Source organism: Antechinus flavipes, chromosome 2, assembly GCF_016432865.1.
Source record: "Antechinus flavipes isolate AdamAnt ecotype Samford, QLD, Australia chromosome 2, AdamAnt_v2, whole genome shotgun sequence".
NCBI classification, from domain to species: domain Eukaryota; kingdom Metazoa; phylum Chordata; class Mammalia; order Dasyuromorphia; family Dasyuridae; genus Antechinus; species Antechinus flavipes.
Genome location: NC_067399.1, coordinates 149003935 through 149022454, shown reverse-complemented (window position 1 = coordinate 149022454; position 18520 = coordinate 149003935). Strand labels below are relative to the sequence as shown.

Below are 18520 nucleotides of genomic sequence, written 5' to 3'. Positions count from 1 at the left end.
TTGAAAAGAAAGCTAGGGAACCAGTCCAGGGAAGTATAGTTTTGTACTGGAGAGAAAGTTGATAGAGGAAAAAAATCTAAGAAATTATATTATTGGTTTTACAAAGGATGAGAAGGTATAGAAATTCTGTGAAGAAATCAATAAGACCTTTCAAATTAAACAAAAATATACCTTTTATTTGGTGACTCCTATGTAAAAATGGGCATAGGAGATGATGATGAAAATTATGTTTGAAAATATGATTTAACAGTAAGAAAAGAAAAGAAAAACATTTCAATAGCTTTTAGATTGTCCTATAGCCAAATGTCTATTTTCTTAAATAAAAAAAGTTGCAGCTTGAGATATGGCAACCATTTAAAAAAAGGTCACAAAAAAATGAAACTGATTCCAACAGATAGGAAACAACTGATAATCTGATTTGGGAATGATTTTTGAATTGTTCATCTATGGATAGTCTGACTAGTAATTTGTTATTAGTTAAGCAAAATAAGAATAAATTATAAATTAAAAGAATAAATGTGAGATTAGGTCTACATTTGAGGCAATCCAAATAAAGTATTTAAATAATTTACTGATGCAAAAAAAATTGAATTAAAAAAACACACATTGATGCTGACTACCATCATTTCTTATGGAAGTTTACAACAATGAGATTCCAAGAACCTAGAGATCTTAGTCAGAATACATTCGATCTTTCCAGTTTGAAAGATGGACAACAAAGAAGCACATAAAATATCAGCTAATTTGTAAAACTTTGTAGAGGAGGATGATAGCATATCATCAATAGTTTTGCCTCATAAACAATGAGCAGTTGTTTGGTAAGAGATCCAATAAAGCAAAATCCTAAGGGCATTTATCAGAAAGAAAACAACGAAGACATGACAAATTTGTAAAAAAATTTCTGTAACAAATCCTTTTCTCTAGTAACAGTAGTCCTCTAGCATTTGAACTCTTTGTGTCACAGTCCCTGATTTTCAATCTAATGAAATGGAAATGATGCTGAAGAAAACAAAGCTCAAAAGAGAAGCAACACAACACTGGATCAATTGTACCCAGAGAAGGTCTACTCTAAAAGAAAAGTCATTTGTGGGTCTAGAGGAATGGCTTCTCCTAATATTTTAAAGAACAGCAAAGAAACCAAAGGTTTAGAAAAAAATCTAATATTATCATTACAGAAAAGTGCTTGAGAGATTATTGATGACCTTAGTTAGCTATATAACTACTTTAAAAACTTTACATAATTTTATGAGAATAATCAACTCAAGCATCAAGAACAGATTTGAAAAAGGAGACAGAGAAATTTATATTGTACAGAAGACATCCTTATAGTCACCTAATTGATTTCTAGGTATGGAGAATAAAATCCCACTACACTTAATGTTTGTAGACTTATTCAGTAGAAAGCACACCAATATGCAGGTTTCCCAAGCATTTCAAAACCATACAAGAGTTCTTGGAAAAATGTGGCAACAAAGGTATTTTGATTAAACAACTCTCTGATTCTTAATGTCAAGCAACAAATAAGAAAGAGACATGCTTGCCAAAGGGGGTTGCCATCATCACAGAGCATAGTCTGTGTGGTGTCCCAGTGGAAAGATTCCTTCTAGATGATGAGGTCTTTTAGTTGTTGCTATTTGTGGATCTAATACTGATTGCATTGAGCCCCAAAATAGTATAGAGTCCCTGAAAAGCTTTTGGGAATTATCCTGAGAGGTAGCCAGCATGGCAAAGCAGAAAGAGGGTCAGGCTTGGAGTCAGGAAGATAGGAGTTTACATACTGCTTCTGACCCAGATAAGCTATATGACCACAACAAGTTCTATAAATCTCTCAATGTCCACAGGAACTCTTAAAGATTATAGGTTATTAATGAGTGCCTCATCTATATCAGTAGAGGGAGTATCCATACCAGAAATTTTCTACATAAGTGAAATCATACATATTGACAAAAAATACTAATTTCAAAAGAAACTGGCCTAATTATTTAATCTTATCTAACAATAATTTATTAAGGGACTATTATGTTTCTTTGTATTTAGGGTTATATATACTGTCCAGATAAAAGTTTGCAAATAAATGGACAGCATAAAGAGTAGGCCCATCAGTATTCTGTATATATACCACTCATAAGCTGGGCCCAGAATTTAAAAGGGGGACAGAAGCTTGGATTGCCTTTGGAAAATTGTGTCTTTTAAATAAAACCAAGCTTCCTCATGCCAAATCAGTCAATGGCAACATATTAAGTATTTATTTTGTGCAAAGTCTCTATGCTAAGTTTTGAGAATACAAAGTTTAAAATAGTTCCCATCCACAAAGAGCTTATATTCTAAAGAAGAGACTACATAAAAATAAGTACACACAAAAATAGGTTCAGAGTCGATGTAAGACATCTGAGGAGGGGAAAGCATGTAAAGTAGTAGCTGAGGCAAACAGCTACTGTAGATGATAAAATTTGAGCTGAATCTTTAAAGAAGCCAAGAAATTAAGATTATGGGGATTATACATCCTAATAATGATAGCCAGCCAGTGAAAACACATAGTAACCAGAAATAGTATGTTGCATTTGAAGAAATGTGAGCAGGTCAGTGCTGCTGGATCAGAGAGTATGTGGAGGAGATTAACCTTTAAGACTGGAAATATAGGAAAGAGGAATGGTTATAAAGAAAATGTCAAGCAGAAGACTTGATCTGAGAGTTAATAAGGAGCCATTGGAGTTCTGAGAAGGAAGTGACATGGACAGATTTACATAGGAAGAAATTAATTTGAATCCCACCTAAGACACATTAGCTACATCACTTTTGATAAGTCATAAGATCATAACTTAAAGTAAAACCAACAATTATTAGCTATGTGCCAAACACTATACTAAGGACTGGAGATAAAAAGAAAGGCAAAAGATAGTCTCTGTCCTCAAGGAGCTTACAATCTAATGGGGGAGTCAACATGTAACAACTATGTACAAAGAAGATAGATGTAAATCACAAATGGAGGGTAATCTCAGAAGGAAGGCACTAAGAGTAAAGAAGAACTAGGAGAAACATTCTTGCAGAATGTAAGACCTTAGCTGAGAAGGGATATCTAATGCAACCCCTTCATTTTAGAGATGAAAAAACTAAGGCTGAGATTATTTCCTTTAAGTCGGTGACAGAGGATATGAATCTAGGTCTTCAGATTCCAAAAAATTGTACTCTTTCTATTATAATGTGTTGATAACCTCTTTCAGTCTGTTTTCTCATCTATAAAATGAGAATAGTAATTGTAGTACTTACCTCATAGGTTTGTTGTGAGGCTCAAGTAAGATACTTTTGTAAAGCAATTTGCAAAGTTAAAGCATTACATAATTTTCCCATGAAGGTGCTTTTCTTATTTTTTCTTTTTAATCTTAATCCACACATAATCTATCTGCTAGCCATTTCTACTTTTTAGGCCTTGCTAGATATACATTCTGATTCATTTCTGTTTTCCTACCACATAGCAATAATTGCAAGATGCTATCACAGTGGTTCAGTATAAAGAGTCCCAGTTCTTCCTGTTGCTTTCCTGGGCTCCTATACCTAATGTCAATATTTTAGGCAGCATGAGTTTTCTCAAAAAAAAAAAAAAAAAAAAAAGGTGGAGTGGCCAGATGGTGAAAGTAAAGGATGAATGACCTACCTGTGGCTCATCATACATGATACTCCAGTTCCTGCATCTATCCAGAGAATGGCCTCTCTCTTCATCTCTAATTCTGGAAATCCCTATTTTCTTTCAAAGCATAGTTCCAATGTCCCCAGTTTTCTCTGGACTTTCTTTTCAATCTTGTGGTAAGCATGTCTTAGGCTTTGACTGAAAGGCCATTATATACTGACCATGAGCCAAAGTTTGTGGTTGAGGCTTTGCAACACAAATGTCTTAATTAGGTATCATGAAGCCTCACTAGGTTCTCTCCATTGAGAAGCTATTCCTGAGGAGCTTGATTGCCTACCTACAACTTTATAAATTCATACTCAATTTCTCTAATGCATTAATTAGAGAATGATTGGATCATAGGTTCAGAGCTGGAAAGAACATTCAAAGGTCATCAAATCCATTCTCTCACTTTATTGATGAAGACATGAGGAGCCCACGACTTACCCACGATTATACATGTAGTAATTGGAAAACTTAGGTAGGATTCAAACCCAGAGTCTTTAATTCCAAAACCAGCCTTCTTTTTCTAGGACCCTCTAGTTCCTAAAGTCATATTTTATTCATGAACTCTTGTCTTCACAAATAAAGCAGCTTCACACAGGTCAAATTGTCACACATTCCGAATTAATTCAGGCCAAATTAATGAAGGCTTTTAAAAAAAAATACTGGGTCCCTTTGGAAGCTAAATTCACTTGGTTTTGCCACCAGGGAACCAATTAGTAGTTTACTGTTTCAGTATGTGTAACTGAGCTCTAATCACCTTACAGAAGTGCCTAACTAACTCTCGGGGAATAATCTTGGCGCCCAGAGAATCTGACTGGAGATGCAGCACAAGCAGTTTTCTTATCACAAGTGGATCTAATTCAACATCAAAAGATCAGCTGGAAGAGAACAGTCCTAATCCACTATCACATACTGTAAAAACCAAATGGTACCCAGGCTATCACCTGCCAAAGGCAATGATGAAATCTTAGATAGACAAAACACATGGAACACCTCTGCATCCCAGGGACTCTTTGTTATTACAAGTTAGAAAACTTATGGGAAGTGAGTGCCTTTGGAACCTTACCTGGAGCATAACCACATTGTCGCCTTCGAAGGTCACAAACACATCTGAGTCACATTTTAAGCCTGAGATCCGATTTTCCATCATGTAACCCTTTTTCCAGAAGAAAAAAAAAACAAACACATCATTGGTTACATAAATGCTCATTTTACTCATTAGGCTGGGGCCCTGTACATATCATTCCCCAGATTTATTTTTGAGACTATTATCTTTATTACCAATGATGCTAGATTTGAAAATTGTTGATCCACATTGTAAAGGATATCATCAGAGAAGCTTAGGGACAGAAAAAAAAGATGGAGTGGCCAGATGGTGAAAGCAAGGGATGAATGGCCTGCCTGTGGCTCATCACACATTATACTCTACTTTCTGCAACTATACAGAGAATGCCCTCTCTCCTCACCTCTGATTCTTGAAATCCCTATTTTCTTTCAAAGCATAGTTCCAATGTCATCTACAAGAGGCCTTTCTTTATCTGATTGTTATAAGTGCCATTACCCTTATATTACTTTTTATCTTGTATATATTTCCAATTTATTTATCTGTATATATGGGTAGCTCAGTGGATATAATACCAAGTCCAGAAAACCCGAATTCAAATCTAGCTTCAGACACTAACTGTGTGACCCTGAGCAAGTCACTTAATCTCTATTTTCTGGAGAAGGAAATGGCAAGGCATTCCAGTATCTTTGCCAAGAAAAGCCATGCTATGTTCCATGGGTTCATGAAGAGTCAAATATGACTGAACAACATACATGCTCCATCATCATCTCAGCAGAATGTAATTTCCTAGTAGGTAAGGAGTATTTATCGTTTTTGTGTCTTAATAAATACTTCTTGAACCAACTGATGGACATTCTATATAATATGCATGCAAGGTCCAAAGTTGAGAGAATTAGAAGATCCCTTAAGTACCTGTCGTGGACTTCCAGTAGAGGATTTGTGGTAGGATCCTAGTCAGAGCCAAATATGGAAGAAAGTATGTTTGGATTGGAAGAAAGATTCAGACGGATGAAATTACAATATTAACTCATATGAATAACATGAGAATTCAACAAATTCTTCTAAACATTTTTCATCCTTCCCTGAAAACATTCAAATTCCATGGACAAATAAATGTCAGAGAATTATGTCTTCATGGGATCAAGATCTGGCAATCTAATCCAATATATTCATTTTACATATAAGCAAATGTAGAGAAATTAGGTGATTTATCCAAGTCACACAGGTCATAGAGTCTAGGATAGAACCAGGATTCAAACTCATGATTCCAGGTGTGTTAGGAAAGTTCATCACCTTTTCTATTAAGCCATGATTCTTCTCTATCCTTGGAACCACAGAGGAGGTATGCTGCCTCTGGAGAAAAAAAAATCAACTAATACCTTTGGACAATTAAAAAAAAAAAAGGAAGAGAAAGCAGCTAACTTATTACCACATATTACCATTGTTAAAGAAGATTCCCTGGTTATGGCAATACTCTTCATATAAACCTGGCATTTCTACACATACGATTTCAGTTCTAAACTTCTTGAAATCAGTAAGAAAATTTCTGGGGGCTATTGTCTTCTGTGTCTGAGTGACAGAATCAGCAATTGAAATAAAAATAGTGTTTATACCAGGAAAAACTGTGAGTTAAGACCAAAGGTTCTGGAGATCCCATTCTAATCTATTCTTCACCACACCACCATCACCACCCCACTTCCCTATCTCCTTACCTTCCCACCCCTCCAAACCCCACTCTCAGATGTTCCTCTCAAAATTTGTTCTCCCAATAAGATCAAAGGATATTGATAACTTAGAGTCACTTTCAGCCACAATCATCTCTCCCCAAGATGTTTGCATTTTAAACCTTAATTCTGATTAGAAGCTTGAAGATTTTTATTATAAAGTCCAGAATTGCTATACACATATCATCTCATATGAAGAGGGTAGTGAGATTTAGTGGAAAGACAAGTTCAAATCCTGTTTCCGCAACTTATTGTGTGACCTTCTTTCTGAGAGCCTTCTTTTATTTATAGGATGGGAGTTTAGACTAAATCAAAGGTGTTTAATATAATATCCACCCTACAATAGTGTAGAGTGCATTCCGAATCACAGTCAAGTGTAATTGATAAATGTTTAACAAAATAAATAAAAATGCAGCAAAACATACATTACATTACATTTTAAAACTAAAGCACTATGTGGACTGCGGGGATATTTATGAATGGTAACCCCGCCATTTCTGTCTGAGTGTGATACCAATGGTCTGGATGAGGTCAAAAGTTTTTTTTTTTTTTTAATCATTTAACAGATGAAGACCTGAAACAACAGGGTTAAGTGATTTGCCCAGAGTCACACAGCTAGTAAGTATCTGAGGCCATATTTGAACTACTCCAAGCCCAACACTATTCACTACACCACCTATTTGCCCCAAACTTAAATTCAGGACTTGTGACTTCAAACCTGTGTTTCCACTGTATCACAACTGTTTGCTTTATTAAGCATTATATGCCATACTATCTCTGCTCTGCCATCAGGATCCCTTCCCATTTTGTGACCTCCCCTTCTCAATAATGATATCTCCCTTTAGTCTTCATATAATACTCTGTTTTGAATTCCTTTGAAGCACTCCTAATTGGAGCTATCTTTATGTCTTACCTCCCTACTAGATTGTAAGTTCCAAGAGGGCAGGAGTCGTGTCATATAAAATTTGCTTCTCTCTCAGGACATTACACTTAATAGTCACTTAATAAATGTGTTTGCTGTCCCCTAGAAATGCAATTGTTTCTATAAAATGGACAAATAGTGATCCCCAGCTCAACATCACTTAATTCTATTTCATTCCAAATGATCAAAATAGGGCAATATCTACCAAGAATTCAGATTACTATATCCTCAATAATAATAATCCCTTAAATGCATATACTGATTTATGCACACATATTCTAGATACATTATGTAATTCAATCCTCATAATAGCCCCCGTCTGGTAGCTATGGTAGGGATTATCTCCATTTTCAAAGGGCAGAAACTGAAGCTGGGAAATTAAGCCTGTCAACAAGTGCTGGAATCTAAACTTGACACCAGTTCTTCTTCCTAAAAGTTAGATCTTTTTTCTACATATCAATTTGGTTCCTCTCAAGTATTATCAAGCATTTGAGAAAGGTATTTTGGGAGAAAGAGGGCCTTTTGCCCAATCATAAAATCATAATGGGGGCCACCTAATCTAACATCTTTTAATATTCTGATGAATTCGTGTTTGCTAGGTCTGATTTATATGAGACCTAAGGAGGCTGCTACAAAGAGGGCAGGACCATATCTTTTTTTTTTCCTGAGGCAATTGGGGTTAAGTGACTTGCCCAGGGTCACACACCTAAGAAGTGTTAAATGTCTGAGATCAAATTTGAACTCAGGTCCTCCTGACTTCAGGGCTGGTGCTTGATCCACTGGGCCACCTAGCTGCCCCACAGGACCATATCTTAAACCCAAATTATACTTGTTCTCATTGATTGGCCAATAATAGGTCTCGGGTTATTGTTTGGTCTTTATTGCCTTAGAATGAATGTAAATACCAACTGTTTCTGTTTTGGCAAGAGACTCTGAGGATTGTACCCTCCCAGATTGATTTTATTTTTCTGAAAAGGTAAAAGAAGTCATTTTTTGCCCCATTTCCCACCTAGCCTTAATCACTGAATAGGTGTTACATTAGTCATACTGAAACCTGGGAAAGATCGTAGCTCAAAAAGGCTACAATCTCCTACTGCATCCAGGACCATCTTCAGTTGTCCTAACCTATCTCTTGCCACTGGACCCAGCTGGCTCTGGAGGAGAGAGTGAGGCTGGTGACTTTGCACAGTCCTCCCTCATCTCAATCCAATTCACTTGCATGTCCCTTGTACTACCTTGATTTCATGGTCCTTTTTGAGAACAAAAGACAACAACAAGAGCAATGGGCAGAAGATTCAAAGAGGCAAATTTAGGCCATCAGTAAAGAAAACCCACTAAATAAAATGTTTATAAGAAGAATGAGCTACCTTGGGAGTTAGAGACAGGATAATCTCCCTCTCTTTGGAGGTCCTTAAGCAAAGTCTGGATTCACTATCTGTCAGGATGCCATTGAAGATATTCTTGGTGAAATAAAGATTGTTGAACTAGATGGCCCTTGAGGTCAAAAGCTCATGGGGTTTTAGAGTTGGAGTGCTCTTATAGACCATCTGCTCTGATGAAGAAACTGAATGCTAAAGAATGAAGAGACTGACTCAAGATGACAGAGATAGAAAATGCTAGGGGTGGAACTCAAACCCAGGTCCGCTGAATCTAAAGCTAAAGATTATCCCACTAAGCCATATGTTTCCTTTTACTGGGCCATTGCCATTCATCTTGACTTATGTCTTGCCACTGGATTCCAATGAGTCTTCAGGAGAGAGTGAAGCTGATGATTTTGCACAGCTCTGTCTCACTGAAATCCAATTCATTGGTAAATCAAGACATCATTCTCCTGATGCCATTGGTCCTCTTTGAGAATGAAGGATCACCAATAACAACAACAATAACAAGAGCCTTTCAATTTTCAAATTCTGTCATGTGGAGGAGTCAAACTCCATCTTCTCTAGACTTGTTTATAGAGCTCTAGAAATTGGTTAAGTCAGACTGATTCTGTCCTACTGCAGTCACTTTCGTTCCTTTGAATTACCCTTATTATACAGACAAATCAACTACATCTTAAATTAAACCTTCAATCTTGTGATTTGTGCCCAGTCACACAATCAATGAGAAACTCTGTTAGGTTTCCTAACTCTAAGACTTGGTATTCTTTTAGCCATCCTACATTTGTCAGAGGCTGCCCTTTAATTTTTAAAATTATTTTTATATCCTTTGAATTTGTCAAGTCTCTTCTCAGGTTAATTAGAGGAAGATGAGTTGAGCTTATTAATCTTTAAAATGACCACCTTTAAAAAGATAGCTTAATGATGACTTATGGATGCCAAGATAGTGGGGAAAAAATTCTCTGGAAACGATAATGGTTAAGAACATGATTTTTCTTTTATAGGATATTTCATTAGAAATCTGAGATTTTATTCCTTTCCTAAACTGTTGCAGTAAGCTCAAGTTGGCTGCCCTGGCTCCAAAATCTGACAGAAGCCACATGACTCCCTTACAACAGATTTTCAACCTACAATGAAGCTAGTTCTTAATGTAGACAAACACCTTTGACATGTTGGAAGAAATGAAGTTCACAAAATGCTAAAAATAATAGAAGTAATTGAAAGTGAAAGAACAACCCTCCCCCTCACAAAACTAAAAACTCACATGAAGCATGGCTGGCATGCCACTTTCAATCTCTCATAACTAGTTAAGAGATTTATTTTTGACCCAATTTTCATAAAGCATGTCAAATGTATTTGCCCCATTTTTGAGAACTAAATCCTTGGCAAGTCTGAAGTTTCCAGTTTTAAAACTAACCAGACTCAGAGAACATGGTGTCATAAAATGAGTTTTGGGTTAGAAAGCAGAGGACCAAGGTTACAATTCCAGTTGTGTGATTTTGGGGAACAGCTCCCTTTCCTAAACCTCTGTTTCCTAATATGCAAAATCAGGAGGTTGGTCTAGATGTGCTCTAAGGTCTTTTCTGGCTTTGATATTCTATGATACCAGGTATAAGAAAAGGATAATCATCTTAGGCTTTTGTTTGCTTTATTGTTTTAAAGATTCATATATCTAAATATATCTCCTTCACCCATAAGGATCAGACCATTCTAGTAATCCATCAGCTTTTTTTTTAATACTTATCTGCCAAAGGGTATTAATCACAGAGAGGAAAAAAAATTAAAAAACAAACTTACGGGGAACTTTTCATTTGAATGACTTTCAGAGAATAAAAGGGCTTAAATATGTTCATCTTGGCCTCAGAAAGCAAGACTAGAAACAATTAATTGTGCAAAGTCACAAAAGGATACATTTCTGTTTAATGCAATGAAATTCTTCCAAAGAGTTAAAACTTTCTCTAAGTATAATAAGCTGCCTCAGGAGATGGCATTTCCCCTCACTAAATATCTTCAATTACCACATTACTAGATGACTATTTAATGGAAATACTGAAGAGGGATTTCTTATATGACTATGTCTTAACATTTTTTATGCTCTAAGGCTTAAATTTTGGGGTCCAATATTTTCCATGGCAAATATTAGAGGGATTTCATCTGTTTTGTTTTTAAGAAAGTTGCTTTGAAATATTTTAAAAGCTCAATAATTACCTTCAAATCAGGCTGGTTGCCACTGTCCACACTGTTACTTATATTCCTTTCCCCAATAATTCCCTTAGGAATTGCAGAGAGCAAAGATAAATAGAGGAAAGCTGCCTGAAAATGAAGTTTCCTGAGAAAAGTGTCATGATACTCTATTGGGGGGGAGGGGAAGATAGAAGAGAATTGGCTTACCCAGGGTCATATAGCTAATAATTGTCTGGGGCTGGATTTGAACTCAGGTCTTTTTTTCCCCCTGAGGCAATTGGGGTTAAGTGACTTACCCAAGGTCACACAGCCAGGAAGTGTTAAGTGTCTGAGGCCAAATTTGAATTCAGGTCCTCCTGACTTCAGGGCTGGTGCTTTATCATTCTGCCAACTAGCTGCCCCGGACTCAGGTCTTCTTGACCCTGGGGCTGTTGGTCTACTGTTCTACCTAGCTATTGTTCTTTATATCACTTCTCCCCATTGTCACATATAAGGTAGTGTCTTGCTTTTTTTTTTAAGCACTTTTTATTTTTCAAAATATATGTGAAGGTAAATGTCAACATTTATCCTTGCAAAACCTTGTGTTCCAATTTTTCTCCTTCTCTCCCCAGCTCCCCTAGACAACAAGTAAATCCAATACAGGCTGAATATGTGCGATTCTTCTAAACATATGTCTACATTTATCATTAGTGAATAGCTCTGCTTCTAGAGAATTTCTTTTGGAATTCCACAGGGCAAAGGTAGATATAGGAAAGCTGCATGAAAATGAAGTATCCTGAGAAAAGTAAGCATAGTGCTCTGTTTTGGGGTAGGATATGGTGAAAGTTCATCTATAAACTATAGAATCTTGAAGACAGTCCATGTTATGATGGGAGGGAGAAGGGAAAGATGGGAGGAGGACAAAGAAGAATGCTAGATCTAGGTGGCAAACGTGGTTTGGAAGTAAGTGGCCAGAAAGTAATGTGGTGATCTAGTTTCTATTAAGATAAAACAAAAGCTTTCCTACTAGAGTCCAGCATCACAGGAAGAGAACCAACAGTCAGAAATGGAATGAAACATTTATTAAGCACCTATTATGTGCTAGACATTCAAAGTAAAGCCAGAGGGACTATTTCTATAATGCTTCAGATTTATAAAATATTGTATGTGCATTATATGTTATCTTATCCTCATACTAATCCTAAAAGCTGGATGATGCAGGTATTAATAGCCTCATTTTACAGATGAGAAAACAGGCTTGGCAGGCTCAAGTGACTCTCCTAATGTCACCCAGTTAGTATATGGTGGCTCTGACACTTGAACATAAGTCTTGTGCATCAGAGTTTGATAATGTTTCTATTATACAGAAAGAAAATTGAACATTAGAAAATGAAGAAATGACATTATATTCTTAGTTAAAATCAGTTGCGGGAACAAATTATCAGTTGCAGAAATATATCCTGAAATTGAATAATCCTAATTACGGCCCATCCATTTTCTAGGTTTCATAGGCATCATGACTTAAAATTCTGCTCAACTGAATGTTTCTGTGAATATTTCTGCTAATTTCACAAACATACAAGTTTAGCTATTCATGAGAAACTGCTGAAACACTGTATAGATAAAACAACACTCATGAGTGATTCAAGGCAATTCCAATAGACTTGTGATGGAAAGTGCCATCCATATCCAGAGTGAGAACTATGAAGACTGAATGTGGATAAAAGCATGGTATTTTTACTTTGTTGTTGTTATTTGTTTGCTTGTTTTTTTTTCCTTTTTTTATCCTCCCCACTTTCTTGCCCAGCATGGTAAATATGGAAATATGTTTAGAAGAACAGCACATATTTAATCCATCTTCGATTTCTTGCTATCTTGGGGAGGGGAAAAGAGGGAGGGAGGGAGAAAAATGTGGAACACAAGGTTTTGAGAGGGTGAATGTTGAAAACTATCTTTGCATGTATTTGGAAAAAATAAAATACTATTTAAAAATGCTCAGAACCCAGGCTGAACTTCCTTAAAGACTTGTATATTAGGTTTATCTTCCTAAGAGTTAGTAGGTTTCAAGATGACACAAGGATGTCATGGATGTTACATGTGAAAGAGAGCGATTAGATCATTAAGAGTAGAAAAGGCATTTCCAGGGAAGGATATACTACTTCCACTGTGGAACATTTCATCCCTGCCTGGCCAGAGACTTTTCTTGGAGGCCGGCTGGTAGAATCAACTTTGGATCTGGAGACCTGGCTTCAGGCTTTTGCTCTGCTACTGATGAGCTGCATGGCCTTGGATAAGACATTTCATTTGTTGGGACCTCGATTTTCCCATATATAAAATGAAGCCACTAGAATTTTATGATCTTTAAGCTTCCTATTAGTGCCAACATTTTATATGTTATATAAGTCAATTAACCTCTGGGAGAAAATTGCTTGCACATGTGAGGTAAAGATGTTTCTTCAGAGTATGAGGTAAGTAATATATTTCTTTAGTGTGCTCTTGGATACCACTTAAAGTAATCCAGAATCAAAGAACTGAATGGAAAACTCAGTGTCCAACTAATCAAACCTATATCTGAATAAAAATTCCCTCTCCAGCAAGCCCAACAAATGGCTAATTAGCCATTCCTTAAAGACTTCCAGTGAAGGGGATCCCTTTCTGTTCTACACAGGCAGTTTTCCCTTATATAAGGTCTTTTCTGTACCTTCCTCTCTTTGCTACTAATTTTGCCCTATGGGAACAAGCATAGTTTCCATTATCCGACAGATTAATTCTCTCTCAGTTTCATGTAATTGACATCTTTCAAGCAGGCAATTCGTGTCTACATCCAAGTCATTGAAAAATATATTAAACAGCACAGGGTCAGGCACAAATTTCTGGGACCTCCACTGGTATAATAGCTGATAATGAATCCCTAAGGAAAAGTCAACTAGCTCTGAAACCCTTTAATTTTTCTATCATCTAGCTCACATCTCTACATCTTTTTCAAAATAGCAAAAGAGAAACTGACAAATATTTTTCTATGATCTAATTATAATGTTGTTAAGGTTCAGTTATGACCAATTCTTTGTGATCCCATTTGGGGTTTTCTTGGCAAAGATACTGTAGTTGTTTGCCATTTCCATCTCCAGCTCATTTTGCAGATGAAGAAACTGAGGCAAACAGGATTAAGTGATTTGCCTAGGATCACACAGCTAGTAAATGTCTAAGGTCAGATTTGAACCTAGATCTTTCTAAATCCAAGTCTAACACTCTATCCACTGCACCACCTAGCTTCCCTACTAACAATAATATCTAACAATTATAGAGCTATTTAAAGTTTGCTAAATACTTTATACATTATATCTCATTTGGTCCAAACTATAACCCTAGGGGATAAGGATTATTTTAATAAAACATCATTAATATAAAACATTACATTTTAATGAATCAATTATTAACATATTAATATATCAATTATATCATATTGTATTAAATACTGATATATTGATATATAAATTAATATATTAATTACTCAATTAATTTAATTATCATGTTTTAATTAATACAAAATTTCTCCATTTTACATATCAGCAAACTGAGGATAAGAAGTCAAAAAATTTGACCAGGATCACAAAGCTAAGAAATGTCTGATGCAGAATTTGAACTCGGGTATTCCTAATTCCAAGTCCAGCACTCTATATATTGTGTTACCTGGCAGCCTTCAGTATACTAATCATAACATTTGGTTTACACAAGTTCATTTGAGCCTCATAACAAACTCTATAGGGAAGCTATTATCCCTACCTTACAAATGAAAAAAAACTGAATTTCAGAGAGCTACGTAACCTCCCTAGATTACACAGCTAGTAACTTGATTCCAAATTTAGGACTCTTTGTACCTCTAATCATATTATAGACCACTTCTTAGGAGAGTAGCAAGTTCCATTTTTGCCCCTATTTCAAAGGAACTTCCCCTCCTTCCTGCCAAATACAACACACTACCATTTTCACTTAGTTTCTATTAAATGCATGTAAGTCCTGTAATTGTATCAGAAATAACCAGGAGAAGAAAACCTTGTTCGAGTATCAGAAGATGTGAAGTCAGCAGTCTGGTTGCCAAATTACACACATCCCTCTCTCTCCTGCTGCAGCTGAAGATTCAGAAAACAGAGATTATGCCAACTGATTTAAGGTCTAATGCGTCCAATTCTCCTGAAATACTTCACTTGCAGTACTTTTAGCTGAGGTTGGTGTTCATTTCCAGGATGAGGTATTCCATATTAGTCACACTTGTTTCAAATAGAAAAGACCAGTTAGATCACTGAGTTCATCACTGAGCCAGGGTACAAGAGTTCTTCCCCGGGGAGGATCTCATACTTCCACTGTTCAATAGTTGGCAATTTTGAGCCAAATTCTCATTCTATGGAAACCAACGGATATTCTCCTGGGTTTACAGTAAGATAATTTAGCCCACAACATGTCTTGAATTAAGGTGGAGATTTTACTTTTTCAACTTCTAATGCGGTGTTATTGGACACTGGGCTTGTGTGAATGAAGTGCTGAGTACCGAGGCTCCGCTTGTTAATGAAGAGGTGAGCCAACTCATCTCTAGAGTTAAAACTACATGTCTATGCAAAGCAAATAAATTCTCAGCCTGTGGGAACCTTTTTCTTTTTTTTTTTCAAAATCATCTTCTCAGGGCATTAAACGGTATCTGAGGTTTTAGTTACAAATAGAGACATATGTTTTAGTTTCAAGAATTGCCACAATTTCTTCTTCTCAAACGGTGTCCTGGTTGAAAGAATCTGCTGAACCCCATGAACAAAAGAAGGGTACATACATGTCTGCATGTGATAGAGGAGAAACATGCTCCATCCAAGAAAGAACAACATTTTCCATTAACTTCTTTTGCTTCTAACAAAAAAAAAAAAGTGGGATAAACAGAAAAACTAAAAATTTGGCATTTCTCAAGCCAAGAGGACTCTGATATGTAATGCAACCTAGAATCTGATTGAGCATAAAAAAGGAGCACATATAGTAGGCTATGTTATTTTATTTCTTTTCCTTCTGGAATATATCTAGCCTCTTAGCAACTAATTGTGAATGTCACTGAGGTCATGTCCTATTTCAATGGAATCTCTGTAAAACATATATTATGTCTCAAAATTTGTCCACTGGAAGTTTAATATTTTCCTGCTGTTTTTAACTTCTCCACATTTTAAGTGTTTGATTACATTTAATAAATGTATCAGAATAAATCTAAAACAGGTGTTATATAGCATTAGCCTTTTGTTTTCTTTTAATACTAATTAGAGAAAGTTTTTGTTCATTTTATGGTGGCAATTTGGAGAAGAGCTAGAGTGAATGGGCATTTAACTCTGCCACTAAAGGAGGCGCTGGGATATGATGAATAGAAAGCTGGTTTTAGCTTGAAGAAGAGAGTCATTCAGTGGCCACTTTGGACACATTACTAGCTTCACAACCAGGGGCAAGTCATTTAACCTCTGAATGCCTCAAACAATTCTCTAAAACCATAAATTACAAATGCTCTATGAATCTGCATTGAAAAAAAGAATGTGTATTATTTTTTACAAAGAAAGGAGAAAGTAAATTGTGGTCATTTTCAAATCATACTCTAATATCTCTGATTTAAATCTGTTTTATGTACCCTGATACATGTCTTAATGAAGACCCCAAAGTGCAAAGATCACAGTATTTGAAGGGTTAACTAAAATTCATCATGAGGACTCTAGTCTGAATTTTGGATCTTTTGACATCAATCAGTGATTGGGGAATTCAGTGAAATGATGGGGAAAGAGGAGGAGCTTAGAAATTCGAGTTTTTCTCACACATGGATTTTGTTTCTGGTATTGCTCTTCATGTTTGAGAGTGGAATCACACACTGACATCACAAAGTGTTATTTATAAGGATTGTTCAGCAAGATTAAAGGGAATAAAAAGATCTCTGTTCATGTATTACTCCCATTTTCTATGTGAATCATCAATCTTTTCATTTCTCTATAGCTCACAGCAGGAAACAGGTGTGTGTATCTGTGTGTCTGTCTGTCTGTCTGGTTCTGGAAATGCCAGACCACAGCAAAGCCTTCTATACAAAGAAGCTTCCATAAGAAGTTTCAGACCACCAAAAGCTTGGCATTTCTATTACTGTAATGTAATATACTATATTCCTAAACATTAAAAGGGGGGCAAGCAGCGTATATCTATCCAAGGCTGATGTCAAGAAGACACATCTCCCTAAGTTCAAATCTGGCTTCAGACACTGATTAGTTTTGCGACCCTGGACAAATCACTTATCCTGTTTGCCTCAGTTTCCTTATCTGTAAAATGAGGGAAATGGCAAACCACTTCAGTGTCTTTACCAAGAAAACTCCAAAATGAGATCATAAAGCTCTATATATGACTGAAATGACTGAACAATAGCAATATTAAAAAAGAAAATTGAACATCTCAGCTTTAGTAACCAAACACAATGACAATAAAAATTACTATAATAACTCCCAAATCTATAGCACTTTGAGGTTAAAAATCACCTTCCCACACTATAATCACTTAAGGTAAGTGACAAAAGGTTGATTGTCTCCATTTTCCAAACGGGAAATGTTATTCAAAAAAGAATTTGGTTTTCTGAGGAATGGTACACAGGTCTATTTTCCCACAAAGCAGAGACTCAGATCACATAACACTAAAGAATAAAAGAAGAGAATGGATTTTATTGTGAAAGCACAGTCTGATTTGGAGAGTTTGCTTTTTAAAATATTATTTCATTATTCATTGTTCTTCATTAGAATGTGTTCATGATTATTATTTTTCATTCATCTCTTTCCTTAGGCAGTGTGGTATAACTAAAATTCTACACTTGGAGTCAAGATTTCCTGGGTTCAAATATCCCCTTAGGCAACTCTTTAAGTTTCATTTCCTACATTATAGATAAAGGTGTATTACAGTCAGCTAATTGTTTAATTTTCGCTGAGAATTTACAGCTTGATTTACTGTTCTGTTGGATATTGATAAAGCAGATTAAACTTAAGCATATTGAGAAATACTTTTTTTCTGGAGAGATGGTTGTTAAATATTTACCAGCACAACCTGGCAAATAGTGAGAGATTAATAGAAGAAAGTTATAAATAACAAAACATGCATAACTATTTCTTTAATTATAACTCCTAGCAAGTGATTTATCAAAAACTTTGCCCCAAGTAGCAATTCATCTCCAAATTTGGATTTGCAGCTAAATGCGATATTAATGGGAAAAAATGGCAAAGTCCAGAAGAGACATTTAATATCATCTAATCTCAGTCCATCACTTTGCAGAAAAGGAAACTGCAACCCAGACAGGTAAGGTCCCTTGCTTCAAGTTACAGAGCAGTAAAATGCAGGGTAAGTAGTTCTGGATCAGTAGTTGGTCAGATAGCCTCAAAGATCTCTGACCCCGTAATTCAAGAATATTCTTCTAGGTAAGAGACTCAGGATTCAAATAAATGAAAGGAATCTTCCTTATTCAAATCTTTCATTTTACAGATGAGGAAATTAAGGTCTAGAGATAGTAAATTAACTTGTCCAAGATCATATAGGGAGTAGTAAAGGTGATTTAAACCT

At 35.9% G+C, this 18520-nt stretch overlaps 1 protein-coding gene across 2 annotated transcripts in view; it reads right to left on the bottom strand.

The window, feature by feature from the left end:
* The window catches only part of ACOXL (acyl-CoA oxidase like), a 511030-nt gene that overhangs the window by 171463 nt on the left and 321047 nt on the right, over positions 1-18520 (bottom strand). For both annotated transcript variants that reach the window (XM_051975799.1, XM_051975800.1), the window contains exon 13: positions 4737-4826. In XM_051975799.1, coding sequence (XP_051831759.1) covers positions 4737-4826 — 90 coding nt within the window. The remainder of the gene's footprint in view (positions 1-4736; positions 4827-18520) is intronic.